The 15,977-nt window shown below is 50.3% G+C and overlaps 5 protein-coding genes across 5 annotated transcripts in view; all 5 read left to right on the top strand.

Moving 5' to 3' along the window:
* The first annotated feature begins 2,388 nt into the window (after nucleotides 1-2,388).
* VE01_10648 (uncharacterized protein) lies at nucleotides 2,389-4,828 on the top strand. Its single transcript, XM_018280041.2, has 3 exons — nucleotides 2,389-3,371; nucleotides 3,433-3,592; nucleotides 3,655-4,828. The coding sequence occupies exons 1-3, from the start codon at nucleotides 2,443-2,445 to the stop codon at nucleotides 4,756-4,758; spliced, it is 2,193 nt and encodes a 730-aa protein (XP_018125091.1). The 5' UTR covers nucleotides 2,389-2,442; the 3' UTR covers nucleotides 4,759-4,828.
* A 393-nt stretch (nucleotides 4,829-5,221) lies between these two features.
* VE01_10647 (uncharacterized protein) lies at nucleotides 5,222-6,490 on the top strand (the record flags this gene model as incomplete). Its single annotated transcript, XM_018280040.2, has 2 exons — nucleotides 5,222-5,435; nucleotides 5,503-6,490. Exons 1-2 carry the CDS (start codon nucleotides 5,254-5,256, stop codon nucleotides 6,488-6,490), a joined length of 1,170 nt encoding a protein of 389 aa, XP_018125093.2. The 5' UTR covers nucleotides 5,222-5,253.
* Nucleotides 6,491-7,891: 1,401 nt separating this feature from the next.
* Nucleotides 7,892-9,172, top strand: VE01_10646 (uncharacterized protein; the record flags this gene model as incomplete). The annotated part of the gene is made up of 1 exon (XM_018280039.1): nucleotides 7,892-9,172. One exon carries the CDS (start codon nucleotides 7,892-7,894, stop codon nucleotides 9,170-9,172), a length of 1,281 nt encoding a protein of 426 aa, XP_018125092.1.
* A 1,021-nt stretch (nucleotides 9,173-10,193) lies between these two features.
* On the top strand, nucleotides 10,194-13,023 carry VE01_10645 (uncharacterized protein; the record flags this gene model as incomplete). The annotated part of the gene is made up of 3 exons (XM_018280038.1): nucleotides 10,194-10,216; nucleotides 10,275-11,860; nucleotides 11,912-13,023. 3 exons carry the CDS (start codon nucleotides 10,194-10,196, stop codon nucleotides 13,021-13,023), a joined length of 2,721 nt encoding a protein of 906 aa, XP_018125095.1.
* A 1,303-nt stretch (nucleotides 13,024-14,326) lies between these two features.
* Nucleotides 14,327-15,977, top strand: part of VE01_10644 (uncharacterized protein) — a gene marked incomplete at both ends in the record, with an annotated part of 1,908 nt that continues 257 nt past the window's right edge. Inside the window, 5 exons of the mRNA XM_018280037.1 lie at nucleotides 14,327-14,395; nucleotides 14,472-14,660; nucleotides 14,714-14,761; nucleotides 14,829-15,114; nucleotides 15,194-15,966. Coding sequence (XP_018125094.1) covers nucleotides 14,327-14,395; nucleotides 14,472-14,660; nucleotides 14,714-14,761; nucleotides 14,829-15,114; nucleotides 15,194-15,966 — 1,365 coding nt within the window. The remainder of the gene's footprint in view (nucleotides 14,396-14,471; nucleotides 14,661-14,713; nucleotides 14,762-14,828; nucleotides 15,115-15,193; nucleotides 15,967-15,977) is intronic.

Genomic DNA, 15,977 nt, shown 5'->3' with positions numbered 1-15,977 from the left:
AAAAAAAAAAGCAGCTGTGAGTATGCGAAAGCATCTCTTGATAATGGAGGAGACGCTGACTACTCGCCTAACGAGCTATAGGCACAATATCTGCTTCTCTTTCCGGCCCAGCTCCTACCAGCAGGTATCGTGTACGGCGCTATGATGGTTTACATTGGCCTTACGGCTATCTTGACCATTGTTTGTCAAAACTTTGAACAGATAATGGCCCTGAGGTATGTCCCAATCGGCAATAACATGACACCTCATCACATGGAATCCGCACCAAGTACTAAACCATGATATAGGTTCTTTTACGGGTTTAGTCAAATACTACAACCTTTGAGCGTCATTATAACGGTTATGTGGTAATGACTCCAACCCCCCCTTTTCAATTCATGTTACGTTTTTCATGTGCGACACGTTCTCACATATAACAATTAGGTGGAAAACCAATGAACAGCCTTTGCGAATAGGAATTACAATCGCCGGCAATGCCGTGGGTTCTCTTGTTGGCATTGGAGTTGATTTTGGTGCGGTGAAGCTTGGTGGAGTCTTCGCTACTAGTCGATGGAAGTGGATTTATGTGATTCTGGGGTCCTGTGCGCTCTTGGCCGGCATGGTTATCATGGTCCTGCTGCCCGCAACCCCGATGAAGGCATGGTTCCTCACACCTCGGGAAAGACACATCGCCGTGCGCCGTGTTATGAGCAACAACACTGGCATTCATACTCGAAAGTTCAAGCTGCATCAGGCATTGTCTGCCTTCCTCGACCCTCAAGTTTATGCCTTATGCATATTCTGCTTTACATTTGCCTTCTGCAACGTGGCAATTTCCAGGTACATGATGCTATCATATTACTCTCGATTTTGAAGGAAACCAAACTTATTTGTCTTCTGCAGTTTTGGCGGGTTCCTTATAACCTCCTTCGGGTATTCGCAGACTCGCGCTCTGTTGCTCTCCATGCCTGCATCCGGCATAGCGGTGGTTTGCCTTGTGCTCTCAGGGTAAGTCCTTTATCCAAGGCGAAAGAAAACGCACGACATCAAATAAAGCCTCCCTGTTTCTATGTCGATATTGGAATTGCCATTGACATTTGCAGGATTCTTGGCAGTCGCTTCCCACGTCATCGAATCATTATTGCCATAGCGTTCATCTTACCTTCATTGATGGGAAACATCATGCTGTGGAAGACGAGCCGAGACAATAAAGCGGCACTCCTCGGAGGACTCTACATTGTAAGTCTCTCTTCTAATCCCACCCGCGTTTGTTCTGTGCCGTCTTTCTAAACACCCTAACAGTCCACCACGTTCTACGGCTCCCTCGTTCAGCACTACTCTCTCCTCGCAGCCAATATAGGAGGACACTCCAAAAAGACGATTGTTATGGGTACCATCACCATCATGGGCGCTCTTGGTGGGTTTAGCGGACCATGGGCGTACAAAGGAAGCCAGACTGCGCAGGGTTATCCCGACGGTCAAATTGCGACACTGAGTCTCTTCTGTGCCTCCATTTTGGCATATATTATCCTTTGGTATGTATACGTGTCCTTATCCTCCAACATCTTAACATGCCTCCTCAATCATCTGCTTGGTCGATGAAGGAATCCTTATCAAACTGCTTTACCACCGGTTTCTAATACTTTATAATTACTAATGCATGTTAAAACCAGGTTTTACTATACCTCTTGCAATGCGAAAAAGGCAACAATATTGATGGAACACCCTGAATTAGCTGCTGATCCAATGATTGCGTTTATGGACATGACAGACCGGGAGAATCCTGCATTCCAGTATGCTCGTTAAGTAGCTGCAGATTATCTTGTTCCTTATCATCAATTTTGGTGTGGTACGATTTCCTCTGGTTCTGCACAAGCAGGCAGTATAACGCCATAGGACCACTACAATTCAATAAATCAACATTCCTAGTCTATTCATGACTAAATTCTATCCCTTGCCACTCACATTCAGTTCAAAATATAGACTAGACATTCCACAAACATACGGTTGTAGAAATGAGGCTGGCCTTTACATACAGAGCCGAAACAGTTAGCTAGATTTAATCGTATTAATATAATCTAGTCACTGCTCATGCTATCGCAATTCATGTGCTTCGCAATGCCGCTAGAGATGGCTATATAAAAGCTGTGTAATAGCCCGCCCATTAGGCGTTGGCATCATACTGCATGGGGATTGCACATGTACCCGGTTGACCATGCACCAGCAACGGTGTGTTGTGGGCAGAGCATGATTCCATATAAAATTTTCTGTCTACCGGCCGCCGGTCCTTACACCGGTCGCCGACAGGTAATGCCGTCTATGCCGAGCCGACACGGAGAAACACCGATTAAACTAATGCAGTTAAATGGCTACTAAACTTTTCAAAAACAACTATCTATGCTGGTGTTCCCCTTGACTACGGCATCATAAATCAAGAGTTGAAAAATAAGCCAAGTCGCCATCATGTTCGAGTATCTGCCCGCCCGAAGGTCACAAACTGTCGAATCATTCAGCAGTACTACTGCAGACTCTGATTCTATATCCCAGGTTCGGGTTCCCAATCCGTATGACTGGCTAGAAGACATCAGTAGTGATGAAACTCGCGAATTTGTTGCCGCCCAGAATGCAGCCTTGGATCGCTACCTCTCCACCGACACCTCAGGCTCATCAGCCAAGAACAGTTTCATGACTCTTCTTCAGTCGCTAGTACAGGGAGAGGTAGTCAACCAGGCCCCTCAGTCCGCTGGGAAGTATTATCTGCTACGAGTGTCTGGTTGTGGTCGTGCATTTCCCGTCACTGTTAAGATATGGAAGCAAGACCTGCAGACATTTCTACAGTTCCCAGGTTCAACCAACAACAGTTTTTCTCCACACAAGCCACCCCAGGTGTTTCATGACGAGAGTGATGAAGGTGGCACTCTACTCTCGTCTGGCGTCAGCAAAGGCGGCAAATACTGGGCATACTCTACTAGCGTCAAAGGTTCCGACTGGGGAGTGATTCGTGTAAAGGAAATCGAAACAGGTCGAGTGTTTCCAGATGAGATCTGCGATACCAAATTCAACAACATCACTAAACCAATATCCTGGTGGGGGGATCTTGGCTTCTTTTATCAATTCTGGCAGTCGTGTGCCGAACATAACGCAAGACCCCAGCTACGATATCATGCTCTTGGAACATCTCAGGCAGATGATAGGGTCATACATGAGGACAATGCCCATCCAGGTTATTGCTTCTGGTTGCAAGTTTCCGACGATGAGAGATTTGCGTTCTTGAGCATATACAGCGCTGGACAGACATGCCAAATTCGAGCTGCCCGAATAAGCAATCTCGGTGATCAGCCCAAGCTTGACTTCAATACTGAAGTGTGCGATAATTTCGATTATAAATGGGAGTGAGTAAGATGAAATAAGATAGCAAAGTCTGATTTTACTTGTCTGATAGTTCTTCAACAGATATATCGGACGAATTTCACGAGAGGGACAACAACTTTATGTCTTCTACACAGACAGGAATAACGGCGAAATTGTCGGCTTGTCACTCGGTAGCATTTCACCATCACACGTGTTGCTTGTCGAGGGCATTGATGCTCAGACTTTAAAATTGGCTCAAGCGGTATGTGAAATTTTACACCAGGATTGCGTCTTTAATTATTGATTCTGACTTTCGAGCCGAAGATTGGAGATGACCGTATTCTTCTTATTCGTTCGGTAGATGTTCGTGATAGGCTCCAGCTCCTGTCTATTGCGGACGGGAAAGTTACAGCGATGGACTCTCCGATTGACACGGTCTTCCATGTGGGTTACGATTCTGCGAGCCAAGACATTTTCATCATTGAATCATCTTTTTCCCGGCCATTATCTCTATGGCATATCGACGGAAAAGGGCTTGGTATATCCCGCGCCCATTCCGTTGTAACCCGGCCGGTTAAGTTATATCCAGAGCTTAATTCCGATGCTTCTGGTGTGTCTAACAAGCAAGTCTTCTATTCCTCAGCAGATGGTACCAAAATCCCCATGTTTCTGGTCTCGGATGACCTCCATCCGATCTCGGCAGATACACCAGTCCTGCTTTACGTGTACGGCGGCTTTGGTATCTCAGTAATTCCCCATTTTCGTCCCGACTTCTTGGTCTTTATCAAGGCCTTTCGAGGAATTGTGGCCTTTGCGAATATTCGAGGCGGTGGCGAATATGGCCGATCCTGGTACTTGGCAGCTTGTAAAGAAAGGCGGCAAAGAGTTCTGGACGATATCCATGGCGCGCTGAAGTATCTGACGGATACACTGGGTGTAAAGAGGAAGCCTGTCCTCATGGGCGAAAGTATGGGCGCTCTGAATTCCATGAGCGCAGTCGTTCAGCATCCCGACCTTGTGTCAGCGGCCATTTTGAACGCCGGGCCGTTTGACGTCCTACATCGGGGAAAGTCAGGGTTGGGTATGAGGGGATTAGAAGATATCGGTGATGAGAAGGTTCCTAATGAGTTCGCTGCAATCTTCAAATGGAGTCCTTTGGAGAACGCGCGAGTGGGTCATCAATACCCACCAGCGCTATTCACCGCCGGTGATCAAGACGACCTGGTGAGGTACAGCAATAGCTGCAAGATGGTCGCCACCCTACAGCATGTGCAAAGAAAGCTTGAGGGGAATTCCGCAATCTACCTTCGAATCTGCGAGAATCTTGGACATGGTGGTGCCATTTCAACAGTAAAGGCCGCGAGCATCAGTGTGGAACGTTGGCTGTGGTTAAAGACAACACTGGGATTGAAAATTTACGATGAATGATAATCACCCGGCTGGGGCGAGAAATTTCGACGTCATCTTGAAGGATTCACACCTGTGCGTTTAATTCTAGATAGAAATGCGAGACATTGTCAATTTTGCCGTGTACAGCAATCGTATACTGTATCCCCGAAACACATAAATGTGTGTAAAACATACAGAACCCTGACCCCAACCGGCTGTGGCTCTTCCCTTCACTGTCCACCTTGAGCATCCCATCTGCCAAAGTCGAGTACTTTCTTTGCCTGCGTGAGTTCATTAGTGCATTGAATAATATATTTGCATAATACCGGCAACCGGCCAGATCATACGAACCTTCGGCCTAGAACCTCAACCGGCGCAGTGACCGGCGGCCGGACAATAGCGGGGTGCCGGTGGGGAGATGTTGGGCCAATCATTCGGTCATTTGCTACATGCTCCTTTTTCTACATGTACACTCCCATATTGTATTTGGAGTGTGTCGAAACCCAGATATATTCAAGTGCGACTACGGGATTAATGAGAAAAAACCAAATGGCCCTCACTAGCCCCAAGGATACGTCGCTGCTTCTAACGATAGTTAGTGCTCTCCGTCTGGCTATTACTCTCCCCGGCATAGTTGTGTTATGCTTCGCTAGGCGTTTGAGGAAATCCAGTGACTACAGTCTGAAAAATGACATTCTACTAGCTGTTATCCGAAGGTAATGAAAGTCAATGTCCTCCCAACTACTCTTGATGGGACCTTGGGTTGACGTTGTGTTCTCAAAGCTTAGGCTGGATGCCGCTGTCAATTCGACGAAGACGTGCAAAACGAGATGACCTCGCTGCTGTACGGAATTCTTTTCGGTTCTCAAAAGCAGACCCAGAATTGGGCAAGAAAGTGTCCAGGCCAAATTTCGAGGGATACTGGGTATGCAGAGGGTCGATTAATGGAACCCAGGGGTGTCTATCTCAGTCCAAGGTTACCTTGTTGTGGATTCATGGCGGTGCCTACATCACCGGCTCTGCACTTGCCGCACTTGTCCCTTTACTACGAATTGCCGAGCTTGCAGCAGAGCAGAACCTTTCCATCAACATCTTCACATTAGAATACTCGCTCGCTCCGGAAGCCAAATTTCCAACGCAGCTTAACGAGGCGACTGCTGCGTATAAATACTTGATTGAAGAGGAAAAGATTGACCCAAACAGTGTCTTCGTCTTGGGAGAGTCGGCCGGTGGCCACTTGGCTCTATCACTGGCTTACAACCTACTGCAACAAGGTCTTCCGCGACCGGGGAAAGTTGGCTTACTTTACCCGTGGGCGAATCTCGAGAACTCAGGCACGAGCTTTGAAACGAACAAGTATAAGGATTGCCTAGACAAAGGAGACTTAGTCCGCTGCGCCGACTGGCTCATTGGAGGAGATGGTCGTTCGAAATTTGCTGATTTTATGAACTTCGCATCTTCTCCTCCCCGGAAAGGTTTGCGTTGGTCACAGGTCTTGCCATCTACATGGGTGATTATTGGCGGGAATGACGTCTTGGTATCCGATGTTTGCAAATTTGTGGATGAGGCCCGGAAGGATGGTGTATCCTTAGAGTTTCACATTGAGCCTAGGATGCCTCATGGCTGGCTTGGGTGGTACGATGCACTGGCAGAAAAGCAATTTCTGCAGTTATCTCCGGCGGATGATGCGAGCTCGGTCATGCCTGGCAGTGAGTTGATTGCAAAAGTAATCTGTGATCATGGATACGTCTATGGTGGCCGCGAGCTATAAGTAAGTAGTATAGGTTAGTTATAACTTATAACGTGGTCCATAAGCACGCGGCGCACTTGAAGGGTGAAATCGGCTAAAGGGTCCGACTCATATTTTTAGCTAAGTATATAGGTTAGGGCGTAAATAGTAAAATGCACTCTTCCGTTTTCATATACGGACGTTGTAGTAGAAGATATTGTTGATCAAAGGTGGTGGTCCTAGATTCTGTTACCTAGGACGATTTTTGTTAGAAATAGACACCATCTATTTTTTTTAGTAGGCGAATGGTAGATATTACTCGGCGGGTCCACCTACGAGCGAAGCGAGTAGGTGGCGACAGACAAATGAGTTTGCGACAGACGAATGAGTTTGTCGTGTATGTTATATACTTAAAGAATTCTACAACCATAGGTAGCAATAGCATAGAGTTTATATAGAACTATAGTATAAACTCAATAGAACTATCATCTGCATCTAAAGACCCTACAGAAGCATCATCATTGTCGCCATTTTTATCGCTCTTACTGTCGCTTTTGTGCTTATATTTCAACACCACCACCTTAGAACGTAACCTACGCTTCCTACGCTTATCCACTCTATTCCGCTTAGCCTTACAAGTATAAACATTCTAGCTTTATTAAATTCTACTTCTAGTATAGCTAGTAGATAACTAGTAAGGAAGATTAGAAGGACTATTATAAACATTATATTAACAACTTTAACATGCCTTTCTAGTATAACAGTGCTCTAGATACTTAAGGGCTAGCTACTTAAGCTTAGTTAGTTTAAGAAATGGCACAATTACAATTCTATGCACTTACGCACGTGCTCGTTTCTGTTCGTCCTCGAATAACAAAGTTCTCGCTAGCTGTTAACGGATTTAACGGGCTAATCCACGCGGCGCCATGCCTAAATAAGGCTTGCCTCACCCCGCTAGAGGTTAGCGACAATGGACGGTGAGGGGGGCACGCGACATTATTTGTCGGATGGAAAAGGGAACGTAAACTTGTCCTGGTTGACATTGCTTTGTGGGGGTTTCTTGCGATAACAACTCCTAACTTTCCACTACCAACCTATAAAGTACGCTTTTCGCTCCCTCGGCCACCAGCTTTTGTCTCTCCATTATCCCTATATATTGGTTCAGCAATAGAGAGAGAGAAGCGCAGAGAGATAGATTCCACATACCTTGTCTGAGTGAAACAAGCTTGTTGTGAGAGAGGCGAGTACGTGTACTCCACCTTGGCGATTCCCGACGTCAAACCTCTCAGGTTGCACTCTCCCTTGGCTGGCGATCGGCCGTGGCATGAGTTACTGACACTCCTTCGTAAGACTACAGACTCCCAGATCAATCGCCTGTATATAAACACACCTCCTGAACCGACCCTCCCAGTCCGCGCAACCGGACACCGACACCCCACCACCATGGTGTCCCGCAAGCACAGCACCTCGACCGTGCGCTTCATCCCCCTCACCTACTCGCCGTCGGACTCGCAGTCCTCCGCCCTCCGCCTCATCCTCTCCGTCTTCCCCGAGTGGGAGAAGACGGACGGCAAAATCGAATTCGTCCGCTTCACGGATGGAATCACGAATACCCTCCTCAAGGCAATGAATGTGCGCCCCGGCTTGTCCAAGCAGGAAATTGACGACAGCGCGGTGCTTCTCCGAGCGTATGGGAAAGGCACAGACCTCATCATCGACAGGGAGCGCGAGACGCAGAATCATGAGTTGCTGATGGGACACAGCCTCGCGCCGCAGCTGCTCGCCCGCTTCAACAATGGGATGGTGTATAGGTACATCTCTGGCTCTGTGACTGCGCCGGGGGATCTGAGGAACAAGGACGTGTACACGGCTGTTGCGCGGCGTCTGGCGCAGTGGCACGCTGTTGTGCCGTGTCTCCCCAACACGCGGGTGCCGGTGGAAGAGGTGGCGAGTGAGGCGATGGAGGCGATGGTTCCAACGGAGCGGAGGGATCCAGAGGTGCAGCGTAAGATCGATGGTATTGCGCCGGGGAAGGTGGCGCCGAATGTGTGGACGGTGACGCAGAAGTGGATTTACGCCTTGCCGACTGCGACGGAGGAGCAGAGGGCGCGCCAGGCGGAGTTGCAGGGGGAGCTGGAGCGGACGGTTAGGGAGTTGAGCGATAGGCCGGGACTGGGGAAGAATAGCCTGGTGTTCGCGCATTGCGATTTGTTGAGTGGGAATGTGATTGTTGAGCCTGCGAAGAAGGGGGAGGCGAATGGGGTGGCGGCGAAGGAACCGGTTACGTCGGTGTCGTTTATTGATTACGAGTATGCGGTTCCGTCGCCGGCGGCATTTGATATCGCGAACCACTTTGCGGAGTGGGGAGGGTTTGACTGCGACTTCAGCGTCTTGCCTACCCGCACGCAGCGCCGCGACTTCATCCGCGAGTATGTCGCGAGCTACTTTGCACACCTCAATGTTGCCAAGACCAGCGAGGAGTTGGAGACCGAGGCGCAGGCGCTGTTTGAGAGCGTGGATTTGTTCCGTGGTGTCCCGGGACTGTACTGGGGCATCTGGGCTATCATCCAGTCGGTCATCTCGCAAATCGATTTCGACTACGCATCTTACGCCGAGGTGAGGCTGGGAGAGTACTACGCCTGGAGGGGAGAGACGGAGGGGACGAGAGAGAAGAAGGGGGAGGAGATGCCGCTGCGGGAGAGACGGTGGGCGCAGGAAGAGTAGGCGCTTGATTCTGATTTAATGAGGGGAAGGAGACGGGCCTACTACAGAGAGACGAGAGAGAGATGAAAGAAGCGGCATAGATGTTTCGCACGAGGTGTATGTCTACAGCGCTGCATGATATTTTCGCGGCGTTATAATGGGCAAAGGGGCGAGAGATATCAACTTGTACGTCCAGCGTTTGGCGTTCTTATCACGGGCTTCAACAACCCAGGGAAGGAAAAGAAGCGGTTCTTTTTTATCAGCAGAGCGGTACGTATATGGTAGACAGAAGATTGTGGTGCTTATGAGTCTGTAGATTCGAATTTTAATATCAATAAATCCATACTTTATACTGGATTTGAGCAATTGCCGCCATACGATGGTATACTCTACAGAGTTGTCCCTGGGTTCACGAGTGCCTCGGTGCACGTGATATCAATTCTATTTGTGTGTGAAAAAAAATATGCTTACATAAGGAGACCTGGTTCCAAGCTCAAGGCGGTGGCAGAATACCTGCTACGAACAGAAACAACGGGAGGGGTTATGACGTCTACCATCAAAAAGTTCAGCCCGTCCAGCCAGTACACTAACCCTTCAAAAAGCTATCTTCCCTATCTCAGCTCGCCCTGAAATTCTTGGACGAGAACGTGGTTAGGCCGTTCTCACAAGACTGGATCCGGACCATCCCACTGGAATCCATTTGAACCCGGTACACCTGGATTGGCGTAAAGTATGCTAAAGGTAGGGGATATAGGGGAATATAGGGGAATCTACCGGATTGTGGGGAACCGCTGACGATATCAATGCATCATCATTCTTGCTTGGAATCTAGATATGTGAGACATTCCCTTGGTAAGGCTTCACTTGCCTTCCCTTGGTTACGTAGTCTACAAGGTGATGAATAACTAGCTGCCCTCTCTTACCTTACCATTTATTGCCGTCCTTCCCGATATTACCATCCCCCTCTCTCACTACCCCTGGCCTCTCTTTTCTCCTTCCCAACATCCTTGACAACCCAACAGCATCTGAAACGGTATTAATCATGGAAAAAATCAAGAGCATCTTGTGAGAATGATACTACCCTTCTGCCCTTCAGTTCTGCACCATCTAATGCGCTTCCCAGGAGTCCCGGCAAGCATGTCGAGGATGAGATCCTGTATGGGTCTGGTGGCGGCGGCCAATATGAGCATACTGGCCGCGAGGTACCAGGCTCGACAGGTGGTTACTATAGCCAAGCCGGTAACCAACCTCAAATCTATAACAGGGAGCGGGACTCCATCCCCAGCCAACCCTCAACCGCACAGGATTACGGTAAGACCGGAGATGAATACCTTGCAGCCGAGAAAGAACGGGCTGCGAAATCCAAGATGGCGAGGGAGTCATCTTCGACGGAGAAGAGAAACGGCCACCGCAAATCGCGATCTGGCGAACACAAAGAGAGCCGCAATCCTTACACGCAGCAGGCTGTTGATCCCCGGCTTGGTGGAGGCGCTGAAGAGTCCACGATAGCAACACACAATGCTCAAGCTGATGCCATAGGCGCTGGTTATTCCCCCCCGCCGCCTATTAAGCCTGTTCAGCCCAAGGCGCATGGGAGTGCTGCTGGTCGTGACGGCAACGGTGCTGCTGCTGCTGGAGCTGTTGGCGCGGCAGGTGCGGCAGGTGCGGCAGGCGTAACAGAAGCAGGCACTACGAAGAAAGGTGCCACAGTAGTGCCCCTGGAGACGGACTCACCTCATGGCGAAGTGGTGGGAAGGACATTATCGGGCCACCATACGGTGGAACGAACACCCAATGGCCAGTATCGAACTCGCCTGGCGAGCATAATCGATCCGAACCATGGAGAAGGCGTTAAGACGTCGGAGAGCGCGTATGAACATACCCCCGGCGGCGGTGGCGCATATACAGCTGACAAATTCCATGAAAGAGAACCACGTGTTGCTAGCGTCACCTTGCCTAATGGCACGAAATATCTGGACCCGAAAGCGGCTGAGGATTATGGGCTGAACTACAAACCCCAGGCTGGTACGAGCTACGGAGACCAGGGACAGCCTCAGGTTTCGACGACGAAGTCTGAGGCTGACCGCGCCCTTAGTGGTGAGCAACAACCGAGTCACAAAGGCGCGGGGGTAGTGGGAGCTGGCGTGGCTGGTGCTGCCGTGGCAGATGCTGGTTATGAGGGCACGAAGACAGACAGGGCACAGCCTCGCGATGTCGACGACCCCGCATACAGGACGTCTCGAGTGTCAAATGCCGAGGAAGCTACTACAACTCACAAAGCCGATAAATCTGCCAAGAAAGCTGCGCCCAAGGCGGCTCCAGCTCCAGCCCCAGCCGAAAGACTCGACGAATCTGCATACGCGGCTAAGCCCACAGCAGCCAAGTATGGTGATGTCGACGTTCCTCCTGGAAATGACTATGGCAAGGAAGTGAAAGATCCTCGCTACGGCTTGCCCATGGGTGCTGCAGGAATCAGCGCCGAGGAGGCAGCGGCTATACGCAGAAATGAGGCTAATGTGGCCCGGCCCTCTCAGGCTCAAGCCTATGCAGGCAGACCGACTACAGCGGAGCAGGATTATGCCGCCCAACCTGCTGCGACGGCAAATCAAGCTTATGGCACTCAGCATGCTACGCAGGCTGAACAGCAAGCAGCCAAACCTACCAAGGAGGAGAAGCCCAGCCGCCGCTCTAGCATCTTAGGGTTCCTTCGTAAGATCATCCATATCATATCTCATTGCAAGCACTAACACACCCATCCAGACCTAGGTAAAGACAAGAAAAAACACAGCAAAGACGCACAGAACAAACCATACACCGACGTCACTGGCAAAGCACCCCTTGGCTCGGCAGCAGGTACACAACAACAGCCGGTAACCGGACCAACGACTGAGCCTGCGTATCGCAATCGCATGGCTAGCACGGCTGATGCACCGGCTTTCACTGGTGGGCTTGTGGGTCCTAATGGAACGCCGCTGACTGGTGCTTCTGCTGCTTCTGCTGCTAACGCAGACTCGTCTGCTTGGGCTAGGTCTACCGAGAAGGAGGTTATGGATCGGGGTGGAATGGGTCAGGGTGCGTACGGTAGTGGTGGTGGTGCTGCGACTAACCAGGCGGCATATGGTGGTACTGGAATCGATGAATCCTACGCTGCACCTACTGGCACTGGAGCTACTCAAGGTGGAACAACGGGTCAAAAATCGGGCTCTCATGGAGCAGCTACTACCAGCAGCGCCATTGCCGCCGGAGCTGCCGCGGGAGGTGTGGCTGCCGGTGGAATGAACGGTTCGAAGGCCCACGAGGGAGTAGCCCCAGACTACAACCTTCAGAGCGCCCAAGACAAGGGCGCTCCAACCCAAGATCACCTCTACGACCAAGTCAGCCCCCGTAGCTCGAAGGCGGCACACCAGGCGGACCACATGGAGTCGAAGACCAACCATACTACTACCAAGGAGACGGCAAAGTCGAACCACAAATCCCACACCCACAAGGACAAGAATAACACCGCCTATGCGGGTAGTGATGACGCCCAGACTCGCGATGCTGAGTATGGTGGCTATGAGAATGATCCTCGAATCGGCAGTGCTGCGCAGGGTGGCTATGGTAGCAACCCGCCTACCTATGACCCCTCTGCCGTCAATGGAGCAGCGTCTAGCAGCGCTGCTTATGGCGGGAAGGAGACGCAGGCTAGTAATGCTGCCTACAGCGGAGGGACAGAGAATCCCGATGAAGCTGACTTTGGCAACGAAACCTATGTTGGTAGTGGAGTGTCGCGCCATGGAACGACGAAGGTAATTGAAAGGGAGGGCCACCATGTGCTGCACAAAGACCCGCCTGCTAGTCACCCTGCGGCCGGTATGGCGGGGGTGGAGTAGGGTGTTTGGGATGGTTGTGGGTTAATACGGGGTTTATATAATACATGTGTTGGGTGCGGGCGGCTAGGGTTGGTTGGGGATGGATGGGTTGGTATTGTTTGATTATGTATGCTTTTAGATTTTCTGTTCTTTGATACATGTAATACTCCAGATTGCAAAAACTTTATAAAAAATAACATGGATGTTCAACTTTACACCTTGGTAATAGGCGCTTGTGGTTAATTTTAGAGTCTTGGAGGGCGTTGTTAACACTGTGCTAATACTGATGATGACTGCCACACAAACAGTCGAGCCTAAGACCAGAACCCCACTCCTGAGCTTTAAACCGGCTTTCAAATTCGATCTTCGCGCACATGACCGACTTAGTATGTTTGTTTAGGCAGGGATGCGGGGTGTGAAACGGGGATATTAATACACGGCGCGAAGTAAGTAGTTGGCGCGTATATTCCAACAGCGGTTTTACCGCGCAGGGTTGGTTTCTAGGCAGCGGGATTGTGGAACCAACAGCAGAGCAGAGTGGAGATAACAGATTTCGGTGCTCAGTACTCAGTATGCGTTAGAATAGAATGGGTTATTGTGTGTTTGTATATTGCGGTGAAGGTATTTATTGTTTGGGCATGATCTGCTCTGTTGTACGTCGTTGGAGTTGATGTTGTTGATGTTCCCGAACGGGTAATGGCAGATAGATAGATAGGTGCGGTCTGATAAGGTTCCTTCATATTTTTTTTTGGTCGTCGCACCTCAAATTTACTGTATGGGATTAGAATACAGTCGCAAATGTAATAACAGGTGTAAATAGCACAGAGAATTAAAAATAATACATAGATAAACCTGCTTTCCCCTCCTGTAAAACTAAAAAACATAAAAGGTCCCTGAACATTCAACCGTTTGACGCCCGCATCCCTGTTCTGTTTGCTCCCCCCGTCGTCTTATCCGTGTCGCCAGCGGTTTGGTCAAGCTTAACGTGAGATAGACGGCCGTGGTTAACCACAAAAGTCACTGAAAAGTAGCAAAAGTCACCTTCGTCGTAACACCAAAAGTTACTTATTCCAACTTTCTTACTCCCCCAACACAAACCCCATCTGGAAAAACATTACTTCACCACCGAATATCCTATTTAATCTTTAATCTTCCCTGCCTGAAGAAACAGTTTGCGGTTTGACTGACAGAGATTTGTTCATAATAAACTTAAATAGTCGACCACAGCACAGTCCATAGACCACCGCGAGGATCCAAACGGGTCTCCAATTCACCAAATCTTCACAGGAGGGAGTTCGACACTCTCGAGCACATACGCCGAGCAATGGCCCAATTCCTTGATCGGTATCGCATTATTGAAGCCCAAAAAGAAGAGTCTGTCAATTTTATAAAGGTTCGTTACCAGCCAGCCACTCCACCCCCGTTTGACCCTCGACCGAACCGCGCGCTGACGGGCACAACCCCTACAGGATCTCCTTGTCTACATTGATAAACTCGAAAACGACCTCCGCGGCGAGAACGATCGCCTTTCGAAAGAGCTAGACGACGCGCAGCTGGACTTGGAGGATGCCAGACGTAGTCGTAGGGAGATGCAGCAGCAGCTGAGTGTTACAAGCGCGCAACTGGGACGATATAATACCGACAATGAATCTCTGAAGGTTCTACAGCTCACACTTCCTCCGTGGTCGCGGCCATTAGCTCACAAGAACAGAACCGAAATCCCTACATAATTTTGTTAATTGACGGTGATGGTACCATTGTAAGGACCCCCCATTGCCTCATCCTGTCTCAGCCATGATCCAACGCTGACATCTTTCCCTCACCAGTTCCACGAAGAATATATACGACAAGGACTCGAGGGCGGTAAAAAGGCAGCCAATGCCCTCCGAAACGCCGCCCTGGAACAATGCCCCAATATATCAGACGACGTCGAAGTTATAGCTAAAATCTTTGCGAATGTTTCTGGCCTGGCTAAGGCTATGAAGCGCGTGGGCGTACTGGATAATGCCGATGATCTGCGCGAGTTCACGTTAGGCTTTACGCAGGGCAAGGCCTCATTTGACTTTATTGATGTTGGGCATGGCAAGGAGAGGGCGGATTCAAAGATTAGAGGTAATGCATGCTCCCCCTCGCCCAGCAGCTGTGGCGGGCTTGATCGTGTGACACTTTAACTAACGAACCATTTCCCCAGAGGCCACAAGATGGAATATCCGAAACCACAACTGCAAACAAATCCTCCTCGGCGTCTCCCACGACGCCGGCTACGCCCCCTTCCTCGACGAAGTCCTACGCGACGAATCCACCACCCGCCGCGTCTCCATCATCGAGGGGACCCCCATCGTGCGCGAGCTCGCCGCCACAGGCACCCGCGTCCTAAACTTTGACCATATCTTCCGCAACGACAAGCTCATCGAGCGCCAATCCCCCTATAGCCAATTCCAGCAGCTGTCGCACGGCGGCCTGCCACCGGCACAGCTCCAAGCCATAGGCAATGGTCGCAATCAGAGCCCTACGCCGCCGAATACCTGGGCGGGCGTTACTAGCATTCCCCTTACTACGCCTCCACCGATGGTTTTCCCCGTGACTCTCAAGAATGGCACGTCTGGCGCTGCTGCCGCTGCCGCAGCCGCTGCGGTCAACATTGTCACGCCGCACCCTAAACTCGACGACTGGGTCCCCGGAGACCGCGGTCTAGATCCCACCCTCACCATCTCGGCCGTCGTGCTAGAGCGCACCAAGCGCCGCGCCGGAAACACAAAACTATGCAATAACCACTACCTCCGCGGCCCGTGTCCCAAGGGCGACGAATGCGTCTTCGAGCACAAACACAAAGCCAGCGAGGAGGAGCTCAAAGCCATCGCCTACCTTACGCGATTGAATCCCTGCGTGAATGGCCAGGATTGCGATGTCGAGTACTGCATTTATGGACACCATTGCCCCAGCGTGGGGCTGAATCTCGCGGCGGTGGGGGGGAA

The sequence above is a fragment of the Pseudogymnoascus verrucosus genome (assembly GCF_001662655.1).
Source record: "Pseudogymnoascus verrucosus strain UAMH 10579 unplaced genomic scaffold scaffold_93, whole genome shotgun sequence".
Lineage (NCBI taxonomy): Eukaryota > Fungi > Ascomycota > Leotiomycetes > Thelebolales > Thelebolaceae > Pseudogymnoascus > Pseudogymnoascus verrucosus.
The sequence above is the reverse complement of the archived record's forward strand: the minus strand, read 5'-3'. Positions and strand labels throughout refer to the sequence as shown.

Coding starts and splice junctions, on each gene's coding strand:
- VE01_10648 (XM_018280041.2), top strand. CDS start 2,443: ATGTTCGAGTATCTGCCCGCCCGAAGGTCACAAACTGTCGAATCATTC. Junction 3,372..3,432: donor AATTTCGATTATAAATGGGA/GTGAGTAAGATG, acceptor GTTCTTCAACAG/ATATATCGGACGAATTTCAC. Junction 3,593..3,654: donor CTTTAAAATTGGCTCAAGCG/GTATGTGAAATT, acceptor TTCGAGCCGAAG/ATTGGAGATGACCGTATTCT.